Below are 21,248 nucleotides of genomic sequence, written 5' to 3' on the forward strand. Positions count from 1 at the left end.
CCTGCGTCTGGCCAGCTCCAAAATACGCCCGGCGGGGAATGGGGAGGAGACTTTGTCCCGGACTTTGTGTTTTTCCTGCGTCTCTCCCCCGCCCGCCCCCCCCAAGTACAAGTGGGACAAGACTGAGAGCCGAGCTGGTTCCATTTGGTGCCAAATTGCTCAGAAAGGAATCTGAGATCTCTGGACGCAACAGATTTAACCTTCCTGCGGGGCACAACTTTTATAACTTCCAGCGCGCACTGGTGAAAGGGGGTGGGAAGAGGTTTTTTGTGGGGGGGGGGGTTTCTGTTGTCGCTGTCCCATCTTAAAGCCCTACCCCCAAGTGTGTAATGATCTGATCCAATGTTTATAAATATAGGCCTAGTGAGCATGAGCGTAGCATGGGCGCAGCTGCCCCCTCCAAAAAAATAAAAACCAATACAACTCTGAGGTTACCTTCCCCCTCGCATCAAAAATCCTGGCTATGCCCATGCTATTTCCCAGTAGTGATGTATGGAAGTGAGAGCTGGACCATCAAGAAGGCTGATCCCCGAAGAATTGATGCTTTTCAATTCTGGTGCTGGAGGAGACTCTTGAGAGTCCCATGGACTGCAAGAAGATCAAACCGATCCATTCTGCAGCAAATCAGCCCTGAGTGCTCCAGTGGCGTAGCGTGGGGGGTGCAGGGGGGGCCCGGCCGCACCGGGCGCAACATCTGGGGGTTAGGGTTAGGGGGCGCAAATCCACGGGTTAGGGGGCGCAAATTACTTGCCTTGCCCCGGGTGCTGACAACCCACGCTACGCCACTGGAGTGCTCCCTGGAAGGACAGATCCTGAAGCTGAGGCTCCAGTACTTTGGCCACCTCATGAGAAGAGAAGACTCCCTGGAAAAGACCCTGATGTTGGGAAAGATGGAGGGCACAAGGAGGAGGGGATGACAGAGGACGAGATGGCTGGACAGTGTTCTCAAAGCTACCAGCATGAGTTTGACCAAACTGCGGGAGGCAGTGGAAGACAGGAGTACCTGGCGTGCTCTGGGCCAGGGGGTCACGAAGAGTCGGACACGACTAAATGACTAAACAACAACAACAATGCCCATGCTAGTGAGGAGTCATAGAATTGTAGCATTGGAAGGGATCCCAGGGTCATCTAGTCCAACCCCCTGCGATGCCGGAATCTCAGCTAAAGCATCCATGACAGATGGCCATCCAGCCTCTGCTTATAAACCTCCAAGGAAGAGGAGAAAGTGCATTTTCCCCTCCTGCCGTCATACGACTAAAATTCAGGGTCACCCGATTCAGAGGCAAATCAAAAGGACTTGTCTGCACTGTTGTGAAATGTAACTGACGGAACTCCCTGCCACAAGGTTCTGATTCGAATTGGCTTAAATAGGGAGAAGCTGACAACCACCCACGGAGGGAGACGAGTTTGTTACAGGGGTGGGGGACTTCTCAGGTGCCATTGGACTTCAATGCCCATCAGCCCCAGTTAGCAAGACCAAAAGGTCCTGCAATGCAGGGGGCTGGACTAGATGACCCTTTGGGGACCCTTCCAGCCTTACAATTCCATGATTCTCAGTCAGAGATGATGTGAAGCCAGCAGGCTCCCCATCACTAGGGTGAATATGACGCAATGGGGGGAAAGGGAACCTCCATGTGCAGAGTCAGTCAACCTTGGAGTACTGTATTGTTAAATGAAAAACAGGAGAAGGCTTTTACCCTCACGCCCTGCTTGCAGGCTTCCCAGAGGCATCTGATTCTGCAGGGACGCTCCTGACGTTCATATGCTGTGCCCTTAAATCTATAGATAAACTCCTGCAGCAATTTTAATTTATAATAATAATAATAATAATAATAATAATAATAATAATAATAATAATACTTTTATTTATACCCGGCCCTCCCCAGCCAAGGGGGCGCCTAACAACCAATAATAAAAACAAGCTGAATGAATACAACTTAAAAACAAGATTAAAATACAACATTCAAACATTAAAATGCAGCCTCATCACAGGAGGAAAAAAGAAAGAGGGGGAGGGAACCGTGTGACCTTAAAATTTCTCAGCGAGTTGTTTTCATCAAATTTCAAAACTGAAATGTCAGCATTTTGGGGGTGGGGGCGGTGGATTCCAATGTGTGCCAAATGAAAGGTCTGTAGATGCCCCCCCCCAATCCCCGCTGGGCGTCTCTTCTTATGGGTGCCAACGTACCTGACTCACCCTGGTCCTCTGCTGCCCCCTGCAGGCTGCCTGGAGTTCGTCAAGCGGCAACTTTTCCGCGTGGGGGACGACTGGTACTTCCTCTTCGCCCTGGGGGTCATCATGGCCCTGGTCAGCTTCGCCATGGACTTCACCGTCTCCAGGATGGCCAACGGTAACAGACACCCCCAGACTGCTCTCTGTCAGCCTTAGGCTCCTAATCTCTAAAAGGGAGCAGGGGGAACCAGGAGAACCGGAGAGCTAAATTATTATTCATGGGATTTATTTAATTGGATTCTTGCATTGCAGCAGCTTGCTCTAGATCAGTGTTTCCCAAATTTGGGTCTCCAGCTGTTTTTGGACTACAACTCCCATCATCCCTAGCTAGCAAGGCCAGTGGCCAGGGATGATAGGAATTGTAGTCCGAAAAACAGCTGGAGACCCAAATTTGGGAAACACTGGGCTAAATGATGTTGTTGATGATGATTTTATTATTCATACCATCTGGCTGGGTTGCCCCTTTTAAATTAATAGACTTTGCCAACGTTGGTCCATTGTTTTCACTGGGTTCATTGTGAGTGTAAACCTTAGTAAAACCACAGAATTGCAGAGATGGAAGGGACCCGGGAGTCATCTAGTCTAGCCCGCCCACCACAATGCTAAAGAATCCCCAACTTAGTTGGGTACTTAGTTGAATATTCTCCCATCAGATCCCCTACAGGAAGGATCATAGCCTCCTCACATTCATCCCCTTTAATGGGTTCATTCATTTAAAAGGCTCCTATCCTGCCTTTGGGCCCAATTAGCAGCAATTATTGACTTGCAATGCCATTTATAAGAACGACACTGTGGGACGTTGAAGCCCTTAGAACAAAGCCGCCTTCAGAAGCCATCCAGAAAAACCAACTTTCTTGCACAGCTTTTAAAAGGACTGGGCGAAATGTGAAGACAGAGGAAGACAGTGTCACTGCTGAACTCCAACTCCCAGAAGCCTCAGCAGCCCGGATGACCAATGGTCAGAGGAATGATGGGAGCTGGAGTCCAGCAACATCCAGAGTGCCACATATGATTTCCATCTGTCCATTCATAGAATCACAGAACTGGAAGGGAGCCTGAGGATCATTTAGACAAGTGTTTCCCAATTTTGGGTCTCTAGCTGGGTTGTGGTTTGTTTGTTTTTTGGACTACAACTCCCATCTTCCCCAGATAGCAAGACCAGTGGTCAGGGATGATGGGAACTGTAGTCCAAAAAAACCCCAAAGAAGGCAGAGTAGTGATGGGGGTAGCCAGGGGCAGTAAATGGCCTGTGTGGTCCTCCAGCCATTGCTGAGGCAGCCCAGCCAGTGACTAGCGATGAGGGGAGTTGGAATCCAACCACGTTTGGGGGGCCTTGGGTTCCTCCATCCTTGTGCTAAGCTGCTCAGTTTGAACCAGCTGCTAGGCGATGCGTCCAGAAGGACATGTCGATTTTCCTTTCTGTTTCTTTAGCTCACATGTGGCTTTACCAAGAGATTGGGGACTACCCAGTGCTGAAGTACCTCTCCTGGACCATGTACCCCGTTGCGCTGTCCGCTTTCTCGACTGGCTTCGCGCAGAGCATCACGCCACACTCTGCAGGTGAGCCCTTGGGTGGGCGAGTGGGAGCAGGGGTCGGCCACTGGCGGCCAAGGTGCGAAGCCTGCCCCAGCCCCAAACCGCCAGCAGCTCAACAGCCTGCCTGCCTGCCTGATTCCCTGGCAACTTAACAGCAGAGGGAAGAGAAGGAGAAGGAACATTAGGTACTCCTGCTCACCACTTCTGTCTTAACTGTCATATTTGCACCTCCTTTTCCTTCCGAAAAGGGACACGGGTGGCGCTGTGGGTTAAACCACAGAGCCTAAGACTTGCCGATCAGAAGGTTTGAATCCCCGCCATGGGGTGAGCTCCTGTTGCCTGGTCCCAGCTCCTGCCAACCTAGCGGTTCGAAAGCACGTCAAAGTGCAAGTAGATAAATAGGTACCACTCCAGCGGGAAGGTAAACGCTGTTTCCGTGCGCTGCTCTGGTTCGCCAGAAGCGGCTTAGTCATGCTGGCACATGACCCGGAAGCTGTACGCCGGCTCCCTCGGCCAATAAAGCGAGATGAGTGCCGCAACCCCAGAGTCGGCCACGACTGGACCTAATGGTCAGGGGTCCCTTTACCCTTTACCTTCCTTCCAAAAGGAAGCCTGATGCAGCTAGGAAAGAGTGTAAACCCAATTCATTTGTAGAAGACTGGAGTGCAGGAAGCCACTTACTAGTTTGTACTCTGAGGAAAGGTCAGAGCTCAAGTGGTAGAGCCTTGCATGCAGAAGCCCCCAGATTCAACCCCTGGAACAGGGCCAGGTTAAGAGCTTTAGAGGCCCTAAGCACTTAATTGATTTTGATGTCCCTGGGGGGACACAGGGTTAGCATACCCCTAAACATTTTCTGAATCTAACAGGAGAAGAAACTAAAAATGTTAAAAAATTTAGTTTCTTCTCTAACGTGGTGAATTGCCAGTTCCATTGTTACCCCTGATGGTGGCCTATAAAATGGTGGTTTTCTTGAGTCAAAATGAGAGTACCCTTAAATTATTATTTTTTTAGAAAAAAAGCACTGCCCCTGCATATATCTAATTCAAAATATAAATAATAAACAGTAAAATAAAATTCCATTTTCCGAAATGAAACAAAACCTACAGTAAGATGGAAAATCATGCTTGTTTTTGTATACTTCCACTTTATTTGTATTTGAAAAAATTTCTCCTGCTTTTTCTAATTGCAAAATCTTTGGTCAGATTCTCAAAACATCTTACGTAATACATTTGCTACTATACTTAGTAGGCATCCAGAATGCCTTGTTTGTATAGTTGTTCTGTTGGGATTTGTAATATACTTCAGCTGAGAAAATGAACGCTCAGCTGAGCAATTTGTGGCCATTAATGTTAAAAATCCGGCAGTGGAAAATTTCCTGCGGTGCCCCGTTTCCCTCGATGCCTGAAGCATGTGCTTGTTTCGCTTAATGGTTAATCCAGCCCTGCCCTGGCAACATTGTCGGGTAGGGCTGGGAAAGGCTCCCTGCTTGAAAGCCCAGAGAGCTTCTGCCAGTCAGTGTAGACAAGGCTGAGCTCCATAGGCCAAGAGTCTGATCTGCTATAAAGTGGCTTACTCAGTTCCTGCCTCTTAAGGGAATGGTCTTCACTCAGCTTGCAAGCAATGCCGCTTGTAAGAACAACATTCTGCTTTGCATGCCAAAGGTCCCTGGGTTCAATGCCCAGCAACTCTAAGGAGAGCTGCTGCCAGTCAGTGTAGGCAGAACTGAGCTGGAGGGACTAATTGGCCAACTCAGCAAAGGCCTTGAAGTGTAGGTGGGTTCCGACGAGGCAAGACACAGTGATAACAGCAAGGACCTTTATTGAACTACAGTGGTACCTCTGGATGTGAATGGGATCCGTTCCGGAGCCCCGTTCGCATCCTGAAGCGAACACAACCTGCATCCGTGCATCTGTGATGTGCGCAGGTCGCGATTCGCTGCTTCCGCGCATACGCGTGACGTCATTTTGAGCGTCTGCGCATGTGTGAGCGGCGAAAGCCAGAAGTAACATGCTCCGTTACTTCTGGGTCGCTGCGGAGCGCAACCCGAAAATATTCATCCCGAAGCATATTTAACCCGAGGTATGACTGTACATAACTGGGAAACAGAGGCAAAACAACTGCTTATATACATTCCTGAAAGCCTGGGCCACTCCCACTCCCAACATGATTGGCTGTCTAAACTTCCAAACTGCAAATCATGACTCAGGGTTCAAGGACCAATGGCAGAGGCCCAAATCCTGAAATGTTCTGTGATTGGAGAGTGTGTATCGAATCAGAAGACAGGAGCTCAGAATCCTTAGTCCAGACTCAAGCTCGGGCAAACACAGGCCACTGAATACCTAACAGGCCTCCTATGAGGTGGGCCAGGGAGAAAGCTGTTGGGTAGGGCCAATGCAGAGAGGTAGATCTTCCTCAGGAGGCCACCAGGAACATCTTCCTAGCCTGGCTGGAGGTCCCCCAAACAACCTGGAACCTCCTCCTTGTGTGCTCCTTCCAGGTTCCGGCATTCCTGAGCTCAAGATCATCCTGACGGGGGTCATCCTGGAAGAATACCTGGCCATCGAGAACTTTAGCGCCAAAGTCGTGGGCCTGACCTGCACCCTGGCATGCGGGAGCACCATCTTCCTTGGGAAAGTCGTAAGTGACCCGTTGGTCGGTCAAAGGGAAGCAGCCCATGGCCTCTAGGCTGCAGAGCTTTTCTTCTCCGTTTACACCAGACATCCCCAACCTGTGACCCTCCAGGTGTTTTGGCCTACAACTCCCATGATCCCTAGCTAACAGGACCAGTGGTCAGGGATGATGGGAATTGTAGTCCAAAACGTCTGGAAGGCCAAAGACTGGAGATGCCTGGTTTACACCCTGTGGCTGTTTGCAAACAGGCTCACACCCCCAGCAGCTTTAGAGCAAGGTAGCTTGGGTCTAGGAGAGGAGGCGAGTTGGAGGCCTGCAACTTCTGCCTCCAGGTCCACTCAAGAAACTTGGGTCAGTGGATCATGCCACCCTCTGCAGGAGATCCATCAGATTCCTACAGAATCATAGAATTGTAAAGTAGGAAGGGACTGTAATAATAATAATAATAATAATAATAATAATAATAATAATAATAATAATAATAATAATAATTTATTTATATCCCACCCATCTGGTTGGGTTTCCCTAGCCACTCTGGGTGGCTTCCAAAATAACAACAACAACAACAACAACAACAACAACAACAACAACAACAACACATTATTATTAAAAATAATAACATTAAAAATTTTCCTAAACAGGGCTTCCTTCAGATGTCTTCTAAAAATCAGCTAGTTGTTTATTTCCTTGTCGTCTGATGGGAGGGTGTTCCACATGGCGGGTGCCACTACCGAGAAGGCCCTCTGCCTGGTTCCCTGTAGCTTCACTTCTCGCAGTAAGGGAACTGCCAGAAGGCCCTCAGAACTGGACCTCAGCGTCCCGGCAGAACGATGTGGGTGGAGACGCTCCTTCAGGTATACTGGGCCAAGGCCATTTTGGACTTTAAAGGTCAGCACCAACACTTTGAATTGTGCTTGGAAATGTACTGGGAGCCAATGTAGGTCTTTAAAGACCGGGGTTATATGGTCTCGGCGGCCACTCCCAGTCACCAGTCTAGCTGCTGCATTCTGGATTAGTTGTAGTTTTCGGGTCCCTCTCAAAGGTAGCCCCATGTACAGCACATTGCAGTAGTCCAAGTGGGAGATAACCAGAGCATGCACCACTCTGGCAAGACAGTCTGCGGGCAGGTAGGGTCTCAGCCTGCGTACCAGATGGTGGTTTACCAATCCCCTGCAATGTAGGAATCACAGCCCAATCATCCCCATATAATTGTAGAATCCCTTCCTCTACTAATCTGCCCTCCGCTTGTCTTCCCCCAGGGGCCTTTCGTTCACCTTTCCAGCATGATCGCTGCCTACTTAGGGAAGATTCGGACCAGTGTCTCTGGGGAATATGAGGTAAGGAGCAAGGGGACAGCAACACCGCACCCCCCACCGAGGCTAAGGGGTGGAGTGGGCCTGCCCAAGCATTCCTTCACTAGATTGCCAAATGTAGATTCATTGTCCCTCTTGACGCCTTCCTACATTCACAACCAGGGTGGCTGAAGAGGTGATTTCTGCCCCCACAAAATAACCACCCCACTGCATTTCCATTGGGTGCTTTTGAGGCAGGGGAGACAGGGGAGAAATTCGATTCCATTTGCGTTAAAGGTGAGTCCAGAACAATACGCACGTTAGGAGCTCGTCCTACACTCGAGTAGGACCCTGGTAGAGACACATGCCCGACTGGCATGTTCTCTCCCTCCTGATATTTCGTTCGGGAGCTTCAAGAGTTTTCTTCAGCCCGAACATCACAGCGACCAATGCCAACTGACACCGGCACACTTAGGGATCCGCAGAGTCTTCGCAGTTTGCGTATCAGACTTCAGCAACTCAGCATTTTGGCTAATCGACTTTATTTACATATAAACACACACGGAGCACTGCAACATGGCTCCCTCTCTCTCTAGCATTATACAGCAAAGAGAAAAAGAACAAAGGGCAATAGCCCCACTTCACGGAACACAGTAACACAAACATCCTGTCACTTCCCACTCTCTGGAGTCAAAACATATACCGTCATGTGATAGACAACAATCCCATGACTGCAATCATGGAGTAGGAATTCTAACAACACAAACCTAAATTGCAGCCATCCTCTGAAATTTGAACCTTTCCAAATTTTGCAAGGCAGAGTCAGGCGTACAGAAATGCATAGAACGAGGGCAAAGTGTACATAAAGAGCATGCATTAGGGAAAAGCAACATACACAAATCTGTTATACAGTGGTGCCTCGCAAGACGAAAATAATCCGTTCCGCCAGTCTCTTCGTCTAGCGGTTTTTTCGTCTTGCGAAGCAAGCAACCCTATTAGCGGATTAGCGCTATTAGCGGTTTAGCGGTTTAGCGGCTATTAAAGGCTTAGCGGCTTAGCGGCTAAAAGGCTATTAGCGGCTTAGCGGCTTAGAAAAAGCGGGGGGAAAGCAAAAAAAATCGCAAGACTCGCAAGGCGTTTTCGTCTTGCGAAGCAAGCCCATAGGGAAATTCGTCTTGCGAAGCGCATTGAAAAACGGAAAACCCTTTCGTCTAGCGGGTTTTTCGTCTTGCGAGGCATTCGTCTTGCGGGGCACCACTGTATTAAGAGAAATGGCTTTGCAAAAAAAATGTGTACATTAGGCAAAATCACACACACACACAAAGATGTGCCTATCAGGAACATTTCGCACTAGAATGTTGCAGACCTCATTCATTTTATTTTTCAAAAATCACTAATGTCAAAATGAGAACTGGATTTAAGAGGTTGGGAAATGAGAAACGGAGAGGAACCGGAAGGAACGGATTGTCTCCCCCAATCTTTCCTCAGTTTAATAATCTGGGCACAGAGCTGGAAAGGGGTCAAACTGGAGTGGCTCCTGCTGGCTTGGAAGGCAAATGCAGCACTCAGCACCCATTCTGGAGCCCTGGGGGAATTCATGCTCAGGCAGATGCAAGAGGCACTTAGCAAACGGCTCTCTCTTCCTCCTAGAATAAGAGCAAACAGAACGAGATGCTGGTGGCCGGAGCGGCTGTTGGAGTGGCCACTGTCTTCGGGGCTCCCATCAGCGGTAAGAGAAACAAGCACACAGACCAGCAAAGCACTGCCCTACCCCATGGGTCAGATTCAGTAAAACTCGCTGGCAAGTGACTTGCAAAGTTTACAGGGCTTGGAGTTTGTGGGTGGTGAAAACGCTTTGCGTCGCTCTGTCAAGCAGCTCATATCTAAAGCGGCAAACCGGTGGTCATTGGGGGAAGGGGGCTGTGTTGGCCAGGGGCCTGCAAAAACCACACCTCTCCACTCTGGTTTGCAGTGGGTAAGAGCCCCCCACAGCTGTGGGCAGTGTGATAGGAATTTTGAGGTCTTAGATATATGGTAAAGTTCATAATTGTACCAACCAAGCACGTACGTAGATCAGCACAGGAAGACCGACCTGGAACCATTTTGATTCCTAAACTGAGCCAATGTTTTCTCTGCAAGGTCAAAGTGGGAAACCTCCCCATTGTCTCTTTCCTCACAAACCCTGTCTTAAGTGCACATTTAAGATATGAATGGGGTGTGAGCCTGTGACCTGGCCCAGGAACTAAGTACTTATCATTACAAAAGACTGGCCAGGCTCCCCAGGCAATCCAATCAAGTAACCTGCCAGACAGGAGATAAACGACTACAGGAGAAAAACAACATTAAAATTTCTGTTTTAGACCGCCTTTTCTGTGATGTAGTTATGATGTATCTGAGGGGTGGTCTTAGGTTACACCCCTTCTGTGATGTATGTATGATGTTTCTGGGGGTGGTCTTGATCTACAGGGTGGCAATTTCAAAAGTATTTATAAGGCCTTGCGCGCCATTTTTCTGGGTTCCTCCTCTCTCCTGCAGGTGAGGGGAGCATCTTGTTGCAACAGTTGAATAAAGATCAGGCTTACTAGCTGCTTTGCTTCTCAATATTCTCTGGTTGGCCTCTGTTATTCTCTCCTACCAATATGGAACCTATGTAAGGACTCTATATGGGCTCTTGGATACCCCATAAGGGAAAAGGGCAATTTTTGTTTACAACAGCAGCAAGACGAGGCGTGCAGACTCCTTTGGGTGCCTCAGATGAGGGATCCAGTCACGGCCACGGAGGAAGTCAGTGGCAGAGCACAGGAGGCGACAAACAGCAAACTGTAATAAACAAAAATCTGCCCTTATTCCCTTATGGGGAACACAAGAGCCCTCATAGAGTCCTTTGTATGTTCTCCATCGGTCGGAGGAAAAAACAGAGGTCAACCAGAGAATATTGAGAAGCAAAGCAGCTCGTAACCCTGATCTTTATTGAACTGTTGCAACAGGGGGCTCCCCTCACACGCAGGAAAGGAGGAGGACCCTGAACAAAGGTGTGCCCGCCCTTATATAGACACTTTAAACTGCCAGCCCTGGAGTCCAAGACCACCCCCAGAAACATCATACATACATCACAGAAGAGGTGTAGCTCAAGACCACTCCCCAGATACAGCATACCTACATCACAGAAAGGGCGGTCTACAACAGAAATCTGAGTGCATTATTTATCTCCTGTCTGGCAGACCTGTTAATGGTCACTTGATTGGATACCCTGGGGAGCCTGGCCAGTAATGACAAATACTTCGTTCCTGAGCCAGGTCACAGGCTCACCCTATTCATACCCAGACATACTCTTAGGACAGGATTTGTGAAGGAGGAGACAATGGGGAGGCTTTTCCATTTTCCTTTGACCTTGCAGAGAAATGTTTGAGGTCAATTTGGGAGGGACAAAATGGTTTCAGGACTTTCTGTGGGGTTTCAGACATGTGGTTTATATATCGATGTACATGCGATGTACATGCTTGATTGGTGCATTTATGAACATTATATATATATATATATATATATATATATATATATATATATATGGTAAAGGGACCCCTGACCATTAGGTCCAGTCGTGGCCGACTCTGGGGTTGCGGCGCTCATCTTGCTTTATTGGACGAGGGACCCGGCGTACAGCTTCCGGGTCATGTCATGTGGCCAGCATGACTAAGCCACTTCTGGCAAGCTAGAGCAGCGCACGGAAACGCCGTTTACCTTCCCGCTGGAGTGGTACCTATTTATCTACTTGCACTTTGAGGTGCTTTTGAATTGCTAGGTTGGCAGGAGCAGGGACCGAGCAACAGGAGCTCACCCTGTCGCGGGGATTCGAACCACCGACCTTCTGATCAGCAAGTCCTAGGCTCTGTGGTTTAACCCACAGCGCCACCCGCATCCCATATATATATATATATATATATATATATATATATATATATATATGCTTTCGTAGATTTTCACGGGTACAGGAATGCAGGTTTTGGTGTCTTCGGGTGTCTTCCCGTGTAAGAGTTGGGGTGTCTAGGCGACGTTTCGACGAGGTCTCACTCGTCATCTTCAGGCTGGTGCTTTCGGCTTCTTGTTACTAGAACAAGACCTAAAAAATTTTATTTCAAAACTTTATGAGTTTCTTGCCCATGGTTTCTCCCAATTTTGAAGGTGTACATGCATCTCCTTGCCAAGGCAGAAGGGAGCCTAGGTGTGCCTCTGGTCGGGGCATATTGGCTGCCGGTTGCCGACCTCTGCCTTACCTGTTTTCTTCACCTGCCCATTCTCTTCCTCACCTGGTCCCACTCAGGGGTCCTCTTCAGCATCGAGGTTGTGTCCTCCCATTTCGCCGTCCGAGACTACTGGAGGGGATTCTTCTCGGCCACCTGCGGGGCCTTCATGTTTCGCCTCCTGGCCGTCTTCAACAGCGAACAAGGTGAGGAAGTTGAGCAGAGTTGCTGACGAAGTGCAAAGCGGGTGGGAGGAGAGAAACTCTTGCTTCCAGTTTGCTCTGCAGTGTTGGGCATCCCCCTGGCCAGCGTGCTCATCCTCATAGCAAACACCTCTCCCCACTCGCTGCTTTTTCTGGCAAGCTAAGCACAATCTTAGAGGCTTACCTTGCACGGGTTGGAAATAGATTTGATGGGGAGGGGGGGTTGCTGGGAGACAGCAGTTTAAGCCTCACATGTGGAAATAATAATAATAATTTATTATTTATACCTCGCCCATCTGGCTGGGTTTCCCCAGCCACTCTGGGTGGCTTCCAACAAAGATTAAAAATATATTAAAATGTCACACATTAAAATCTTCCCTGAACAGGGCTGCCTTCAGATGTCTTCTAAATGTCAGGTAGTTGTTTATCTCTTTGACATCTGAAGGGAGGGCGTTCCACAGGGCGGGTGCCACTACCGAGAAGGCCCTGTGCCTGGTTCCTTGTAGCTTTGCTTCTTGCAATGAGGGAACCGCCAGAAGGCCCTCGGCACCGGACCTCAGCGTCCGGGCAGAACGATGGGGGTGGAGACGCTCCTTCAGGTATACTAATATTCTAAACTGACTGCAACTGCCCTGGAAAGAGATGACTGAGCAATTGTGGCGACCTTGTTGGAAGTGCCGAACCCTCAGGTTTGCTGCAAAATGGATGTTTTGTGTTAGGGAAGGGAAACTAGGGCTGCCATACGCTTGAAAATGGCTTCTGGGCAGATTTTAACAGCTAGTCCTCCTTAGGCTCAGTGTTGCCCTTAAAGAAGAACTAGCAGGGAGGCGAAAAAGAAGGATGGAAGGTGCAAGGCTAGGAGCAGTTTCCCTGTCGTTGGCTCTGGCGCCACCTACTGTTGGGCTCCCTGCCTCCCGCCCTACCAGCCACCACCAATGCTGCGTAAAGATGTTTGTAGGTTTCCCAAACTTGTCTCTCCGGCTGATTTTGGACTACAACTCCCAGCCTCCCTAGCTAGCAGGACCAGTGGTCAGGGATGATAGGAATGGTAGTCCAAAAACAACTGGAGACCCAAGTTTGGAAAACCCTGGACCTGGATGTTGGTGATGGAGGAAGGCTCTCTGGGGACAAACCTCAGCAGCCACGGTGAGCAGGTGACGGGCGCTAAACAACGTGGCTTGCTGGTTCCCCTGACTGGCTGCGCAAGAGCAAAGTGGGGTTTGGCCCCAAGCAAATGGCCTTCTGCAAATGTTGGCCTTCAGTGGGGTGGGGGGGCTTAAGTGAGACGGACGGGGGAGAGAAGAGGGGAAAGTGAGAAATTGGGGAAGGGGGTCTTGGGTGGAAGGAAAGTGGGGGGGACGCAGGTAGATGAGGAAGGGGGCTTCTATTTTTGTGGGCACCCCTGTTTTGTGTTTAAAACACACTGCTTTTTCTCCCTCCCCAGAGACCATCATGGCTCTTTTCAAAACCAGCTTTAAGATTGACTTCCCCTTTGACCTGCCAGAGACATTCTTCTTCATGTTCCTCGGGTGAGCAGGGTGAGGGATTTTGGGGTCACGTCCACCCCATATACAGTGGTACCTCGGGTTACATACGCTTCAGGTTACACACTCCGCTAACCCAGAAATAGTACCTCGGGTTAAGAACTTTGCTTCAGGATGAGAACCGAAATCGTGCTCCGGCGGCGCGGCGGCAGCAGGAGGCCCCATTAGCTAAAGTGGTGCTTCAGGTTAAGAACAGTTTCAAGTTAAGAACGGACCTCCGGAACGAATTAAGTACTTAACCTGAGGTACCACTGTATTTAAAGCATCCCCTCAATAATTCTGGGAAGTGGAGTGTGCTGTTATAGGGAAAACTAGGGGGTTTGGCTTTTGCTGCCCAACTCCTGAAGGGACTGAGTCCCCTAACTCAATGGTCAGTCAGAGATGAATGGATGGAGGCAAGATCCATAGAAAGCAAGGGGGATCTTTATTTTTTGTTGCAACAGAGTTCCCTCCCTCCTTGCAAGCAAGGAGGTAGGAGAGACCCAGAATAATGGCGCGCAAGCCCCTATAAAGACTTTTGAAATTGCCCACCCTGTACCCCAAAACACCCCCCCCCCAAAATCATACATATATCACAGAAGTGGTCTCCAGCATATATTTGAGAGTGTCTGCCAGGATACCTGATAAATGCCTTAAAGGCAAAGGGACCCCTGACCATTAGGTCCAGTCATGACCGACTCTGGGGTTGCGGCACTCATCTCACTTTCAGCTTCTGTGTCATGTGGCCAGCATGACTAAGCTGCTTCTGGCGAACCAGAGCAGTGCACGGAAACGCCATTTACCATCCCGCTGGAGCGGTACCTATTTATCTACTTGCACTTTGACATGCTTTCGAACTGCTAGGTTGGCAGGAGCAGGGACCGAGCAACAGGAGCTCACCCCGTCGCGGGGATTCGAACTGCCGACCTTCTGATCAGCAAGTCCTAGGCTCTGTGGGTTAACCCACAGTGCCACCTGCATCCTGATAAATGCCTTACTTGATTGCATTTTCTGGGTAGCCTGGCCATTCCTTTGAGATGGTAAATACTTTAGTTCCTGAATCTCTTGCACATATTGATAGTTTGCTCAGCTTAACAGATACTTGCCAGACTGTGTTTGAAAAGGGAGGTGTAAGGCCCTACAGTCCAAAGACAATTGGAAAGCTTTCCCCATTTCCTTCCCCCTATATGAGGTCAATTTGAGAGAGTCAAAATGACTTCAGGATTGCTCTCCTGTACTATTTCAGACATGTGGTTTATATACTTGTGCATGTGTTTGCCTTGTACATTTATGAACATTCATTCTACGTATATTTGAGACCTTAGAACTCTTATAACAGTGTCAAGGTTTCTGGGGGGAAACTACGGTTTCCAGGGTCCTTCATGGGGTCACCATGTGCTTGAAATGTGCTCTGAATGTATGGGGGCGGATGTGACCCATCTCCTTCCTTGCAATGCAGCCTCAGGGTGAGGTGGGGGGTGACACCGAAGGGGTATTGTGTGCCCAGCAGCCAAAATGACCCTAACCTCCCTCCCTCTCTCCCCTGTTTCTTTCCAGCGCAGTCTGTGGGGTGGTGAGCTGCGCTTACCTCTTCTGCCAGCGCTGGTTCCTGGGCTACGTCCGGAGGAACTGCTTCACGGCCAAGCTGCTTGCAGAGGAGTAAGTCATACCTTGGGAGTGGGGGGTCTTATGTACTGAAGTTCTCACCCTGGGCCAGCAGGGGGATACTGTAGATAGTTTTCACTCAGGTCCACATATGCAAATAAGGAATTGAAAGTGATGTTCAGTGATTGGATAGTTACAGAAAGTGGTTACTGTTGCTTTGTAGTTGAACTCTATATAAGCAGGTTGGCTGAACCCTTCAGTTCAGTTCTGGCCTGTGAATAAACAAGAGCTGTTTGAAGAATCACTGTGTTGTCTGATATGTTCACTCACAACTTGGGGGGCATGCGCTGGAGGCATGTGGGGCTCCTGCAAGGACCGAGTGACTGGCCTCGAACACACTGCTGCCTCTCAGCCTCAGTTTCCCACTCTGCAAAACGGGAACAACAGAAGTTTGCCTCGCCCGGTTGTTGCATGGGCGATAAATGTTCCATGAAAGCACAAATGAATTGTAGCAGCTGCCATTCTCCTTTCACATATTTGGGGTCCTCTTGGGTTTTCCATGACATAGGGATTACAAAAAAAATTCTGGCTTTGGGAACAGAATGAGTAGGGTATAGAAAAAAGCATATTGTGCGCAAGGTATTTAAAAGTGAGTGACAGTAGAGGGGTCAGCAAACTTTTTCAGCAGGGGACTGGTCCACTGTCCCTCAGACCTTGTGGGGGGCCGGACTATTTATTTTTTTTGGGGGGGGGAATATGAATGAATTCCTATGCCCCACAAATAACCCAGAGGTGCATTTTAAATAAAAGCACACATTCTACTCGTGTAAAAACACGTTGATTCCCGGACCATCCGCAGGCTGGATTTAGAAGGCGATTGGATCGGATCTGGCCCCCAGGCCTTAGTTTGCCTACCCATGGTAGAGATGGACCAACATTTTATTATTACTTCCTCCATCACCCTGAGTAAAAAATAGTCTCCCTTGTATGCAAGCTTTCAAGCAGCACAGAAATCCTCAGCACCTTCTGCCTGGTGGAAGAGCTTTGTGATACCTGGAAAATGTACAGATTCCTCCACCAAATGAGCTTTTCTATTTTTGCTTTGAGCTGTGTGTGACTTGCTGGTCTGCCATCAGAGTTAGCTTTGTGCAGGGAAGCCCTGCCTTTGGTTTTCAATCCTGAAAAATAACCCTAGTTGTTTGTTTGTTTGTTTGTTTGTTTGTTTGTTTGTTTGTTTCTGGTACCTTTTTCCAGGAAACCTCTTTACTCGGTTCTGGTTGCCCTCCTGCTCTCCTCCATCACCTTCCCATCGGGCCTGGGGCAGTTCATGGCCTCCAGGGTAAATACTGGGTATCGCTCTCCTTCCCAGCACAGAGCACACTGGAGCATATGCAGAGTGCCACCCTCTCCCTGCTGAATAACCACAGGTGCCACCCACAGGCCTGACAGCAGCCAGTGAACGGGCCAAAGGCCAACCTGTCTGGTGGCACAGAAAGAGGAACCCCCTGGCCCCTCACAGACAAGAAGGGGGAGGGCAGGTGGGTGTTTGCGCTCCTGTTTGCGCCAGCCCTTCCAGACCCCCATCTTTCCTCCCCTGTAGCTGAGCATGAAGGAACTCCTCACCTCCCTCCTTGACAACCACACCTGGAGCGCCCTTTCCCAAAACGCATCGCTGGCCAGGCCCCTTCAAGTCGACACCCACAACCTGTGGCTCGAGTGGTGGGACCCCAACATCACCATCTTTGGCACGCTGGCCGTCTTCCTGTTCATGAAGGTACCTGGCCCGCTTCTGAAGCACACGGAGGGGGGGGCCCTCTGATGAGGGACGGAGGGTTCAGGCGACTCCCCACCCACTTCTGTTACGGTGCTTTCACCCTCAGGAGTTGGAGTGTTCTCAGGCATGCCGTGGCATCACAGGCTGTCTGAAAGCAAGCGGCCATTACCCTCGGCCTCACTTTTCCTCGCTCTTTTCACAGTTCTGGATGCTGATCCTGGCCACCACCATGCCGATGCCCGCTGGGTACTTCATGCCCGTCTTTGTTTATGGTAAGTGCCCCCCCATCTCCCCTCTCCCTGCATCAGTTGACCCGACCCCAGACTGGGTCACAGAATCAAAGAACTGGAGAGTTGGAAAGGTGACCTTGTCCAGCTCCCTGCAATTCAGGAACCACAGGTAAACGCAGGATCAGTTCCACTGGTCTCAGCTGTCAAGCACCAAACAGAGAAGGGGATCTCCATGACAGTTAATCCAGTTCAAAACCAGTTTGAGCGTGCAGTGTAGACGTGGTCTGGAAAGGATTGCCGCGGAGATGCAACCTGTTTCTTTCTACCTCTTTCTCCTCCTCCTTCCCCACTCCCCACCGCAGGAGCTGCGCTCGGGCGCCTGGTGGGGGAAACCACCGCCTTCCTCTTCCCCCAGGGCGTTTCATCGGAGGGGGGCTCCAGCCTCATCACTCCTGGAAGCTACGCACTGGCAGGTGAGTCTGCAACATGGCTCAAGGTGGCGGGTGGGGTGGGCACTTGCTACCGGGCAAGCCAATAAGCCAGGGCAGCCAAAGGTCTAGGCCAGTGTTTCCCAACCTTTTTTGGGCAAAGGCACACTTGTTTGATGAAAAAAATCTTGAGGCACACCACCATTACAGCCCCGTGACGTCAGCGCGCAGCGTCACGCCGGGAGGGACGCTCGCCGCCGCCGCCCCGCCTCTCGCCGCCCGACTCGCCCGCCTCCCTCCAGGCAACATCTCGCGGCACACCAGGCAACATCTCGCGGCACACTAGTGTGCCGCGGAACAGTGGTTGAAAAACACTGGTCTAGGCAACTACGGCCTGGCAGACACTTGTCAACTTTGCCACACGGCCCCTTCCGCTCCACCCCAGGGACTCACGGTTGCGATGACAGTGAGCGCCTCTGTTCACTACAATTCTGCAGGGGGCGTCTGTCTGGAGGATGCCCTAGATTCCTCTCCCAATTCTTGGGGTCCTGTACCCAGTGAGGGTTAGAGGAGCTGGCTGGCCACTGAAATGTCCTCATCAGCATCCTGCAAAAACAGGCCAGGTTGCAAGAGGGGTGGGGCCCTCTGGGCTCCAAGGTGGGCCTTTCCTCTGCCGCCCCCCCCCACCTTGCTGCTAGGTAGGAGAACAAGAGCCAGAGAGGTGTGAGAGAGCTGGGCTGGAAGCCGGAGACTGAGGGACTTGCTTGCTCCGTGCTGGATCAAAAATGGCAACGAATGGAGAAGCAAGATTTCTTGGGGTGCTGATGCCGTGACCCCCCCTCCATAGGTCGTACATGTATGTGAATAGAACCGTATAAAGTAGTACCTCAGGATGCGAATGGGATCCCTGTTCGCATCCCGAAGCGAACACAACCCACGGCTGTGCTTCTGCGGGTTGTGATTCACCACTTCCGCGCATGCGCGTGATGTCATTTTGACCGTCTGCGCATGCGCGAGCGGCGAAACCTGGAAGTAATGCGTTCCGTTACTTCCGGGTCACCACAGAGCGCAACCTGAAAGCGCTCAACCTGAAGCAACTTCAACCCGAGGTATGACTGTATCTTGAAGACGCCACAGCCTCGGCTGACCTTTATTCGGAGGAAACCGAAGCTGGAATCCCTGGAGTCCCTTGCAGCTCAGACACACTGGGGGGGGGCGTGTTGCAGGGGGAGGCCACAGCCGTTAATCCTGGTGCGACACCAGCACAGAGGAGGGCCAGCTCTGTCATTAGGCGGGGCTGGAGGACAGAGCTGTGTTCGATTCATGACTTGTCCTCCCCACCGCTGAGCTCCTCTGCTCTGGTGCAGAACGCTATCCTCTTCAAGCAAGATGCAGACCCCAGCCAGCTCAGCTCTGGGACTTGGAATAGGAATTGGGGGGGGGGCTAAGAAGGGATCCACGCCCAGGGTGAGTTGCCGGCCTGTCTCAGGACCATAGCTGTCAACCGTCCCTTATTTGGTGGGAAAGTCCCTTATCCCAGCGCCGTGTCCCGCTGCTGTCCCTTATTGATGATGTCCCTTAAATTTCCTGGGTTTCAAAGGAAGCAGCTCCTCTCCCTCCCTCCCTGCCGGCCAGGGAGGAGGGAGGCTCCAACTGTGTTGCTTGGCTGCCCGGCCCGCCCCCCTCTGGCCTCCTCTCACCAGCGTCGGCCCCCTCGCGGCCGCCGGACTGAGCGTCTTTGCCTGGGGTAGCATCTTCTTAGCTTGGACTTTGTTTTGCGCGAAAAGTGGTTGCTGCTTGTAGTTATTTAATTGCAGTGTTTCATCAGCTTGAGCAACAACCTCTGGAAACGAAGGGCTAAAAACCAGCACTGCTCTCCAAAATTATCTGGTCCCTTTTAACTTCGTATTTCAGGTGGTTAACTAAAATCCCTTGTTTTGGCTGCTGGCCCCTTATTTTTGAGGCTGCTGGTCCCTTATTTTCAAATCTGTAAGTTGACAGCTATGCTCAGGACCCCCCCTCCAGGGACAACCCTTGCTCTAGATTCTGTTTTCCTCCCTCCAGGAGCAGCAGCCTTCTCTGGCTCGGTCACCCACACCCTCTCCACGGCCCTGCTGGCCTTCGAGATGACGGGGCAGATCGCCCACATCCTGCCCGTCATCCTCGCCGTGCTCATCGCCAACGCCATCGCCCAGAAGTTCCAGCCCTCCTTCTACGACGGCACCATCATCGTCAAGAAGCTGCCCTACTTGCCGCGTATCAGGAGCAGGCACATTGGGTGAGGTGAAACCCCCTCCCACGTCGCAGGGTGCGGGGGAGCAGGTGGGGACACAGCTTCGCGCCCTCCCACTCCCGGGACATTGAGGGGCATCCTGAGAGCCTTCTCAGACATGCTGCTTGCTGATCAGGGAAAGGGCACTCTGCCCATGCTCAGAGTCTCTCTTGCCTTATGTCACTTTGCATATCGGGAAGGGCCGTAGCTCAGGGGCAAAGAGTCCGCTTTGCGAGCGGAAAATGCCAGGTTGTTGCAGAGCGAGTTGGCCGGTAAATCACAAAGTTCAATAGTTGGGAGTGAACTCTTCATGGTCTTGGCTGAGGGTCAGGCCTGATGCGCACAACAGCTCATTCCCTGTAGGTCAGCGAACTTTTTCAGTAGGGGGCCAGTCTACTGTCCTTCAGACCTTGTGGTGGGGGGTGGAGTATATTTTGAAGGGAAAAAATGAACCAATTCCTATGTCCTACAAATAACCCAGAGATGCATTTTAAATAAAAGCACACATTCTACTCATGTAAAAACACCAGGCAGGCCCCACAAATAACCCAGAGATGCATTTTAAATAAAAGCACACATTCTACTCATGTGAAAACAGCAGGCAGGCCCCACAAATAACCCAAACCCATTTTAAATAAAAGGACACATTCTACTCATGTAAAAACAGGCTGATTCCCAGACTGTCCATGGCCTGGATTTAGAAGGCAATTGGGCTGGATCTGGGCCCCGGCCCACTCCACGAAATCAGTTGCCGAGACTAAAAGTCCCCACCTCTCCTCAACCATCTAGGTCCGCTCCTCTCCCAGGGCTCCTTCCAAGCAATCGGAGACTACGCCTGCATGAGACAAAGATCTCCTCTGCCCTTTTCATGTCTCTTCTGGTTCTGGGAGACTAGGGGAGAGTTGGGAGCTTGCCACAGCCCAAGGGAGACACCGGTGACTCTTCACCAGCCCAACTCATCTCTGCCTCTTGGCCTCCCTCGTCCCACGCTTCTGCTTCAGTTTCTGCCTCTGATTCTGGACTTCTCTCTGCCACAGACTCTCCCAGCTCACTAAGCCCCGTTACCTCCTTAGCTTCCGACACCTCCTTCTCCCTGTCTTTTCCCTGTGACCACTCATCATTGCCCCACCACCAATCTCCAGGCTCTGAGCCTTTGACCCTTGGAGTTCCTCAGCTGGTTCCTTCCACTGTTCTTCTGCACCAACCAGTCCATGACACGGGTTCAATCCCTGCTGGTATCGCCAGGTAGGGTTTATTATACAGTTCAATTTCAAATGCAGGGA

General features: G+C 50.6%; 2 protein-coding genes across 5 annotated transcripts in view; one reads left to right on the forward strand and one right to left on the reverse strand.

Annotated features, from left to right (window-relative positions):
* LOC308591904 (chloride channel protein ClC-Kb-like) overlaps positions 1 to 21,248 on the forward strand; it is a 33,960-nt gene that overhangs the window by 8,338 nt on the left and 4,374 nt on the right. For all 4 annotated transcript variants that reach the window (XM_081203038.1, XM_081203040.1, XM_081203039.1 and 1 more), the window contains 13 exons: positions 2,223 to 2,351; positions 3,665 to 3,793; positions 6,267 to 6,406; positions 7,660 to 7,737; positions 9,343 to 9,421; positions 12,011 to 12,136; positions 13,578 to 13,662; positions 15,214 to 15,315; positions 16,516 to 16,600; positions 16,862 to 17,035; positions 17,238 to 17,307; positions 17,628 to 17,738; positions 19,758 to 19,971. In XM_081203038.1, coding sequence (XP_081059164.1) covers positions 2,223 to 2,351; positions 3,665 to 3,793; positions 6,267 to 6,406; positions 7,660 to 7,737; positions 9,343 to 9,421; positions 12,011 to 12,136; positions 13,578 to 13,662; positions 15,214 to 15,315; positions 16,516 to 16,600; positions 16,862 to 17,035; positions 17,238 to 17,307; positions 17,628 to 17,738; positions 19,758 to 19,971 — 1,522 coding nt within the window. The remainder of the gene's footprint in view (positions 1 to 2,222; positions 2,352 to 3,664; positions 3,794 to 6,266; positions 6,407 to 7,659; positions 7,738 to 9,342; positions 9,422 to 12,010; positions 12,137 to 13,577; positions 13,663 to 15,213; positions 15,316 to 16,515; positions 16,601 to 16,861; positions 17,036 to 17,237; positions 17,308 to 17,627; positions 17,739 to 19,757; positions 19,972 to 21,248) is intronic.
* The window catches only part of FAM131C (family with sequence similarity 131 member C), a 31,609-nt gene continuing 14,486 nt past the window's right edge, over positions 4,126 to 21,248 (reverse strand). Inside the window, exon 7 of the transcript XR_014010307.1 lies at positions 4,126 to 4,332. The gene's annotated coding sequence lies outside the window, so the exon portion shown is untranslated. The remainder of the gene's footprint in view (positions 4,333 to 21,248) is intronic.

The sequence above is a fragment of the Podarcis bocagei genome (assembly GCF_964188305.1).
Source record: "Podarcis bocagei genome assembly, chromosome: 7".
NCBI classification, from domain to species: domain Eukaryota; kingdom Metazoa; phylum Chordata; class Lepidosauria; order Squamata; family Lacertidae; genus Podarcis; species Podarcis bocagei.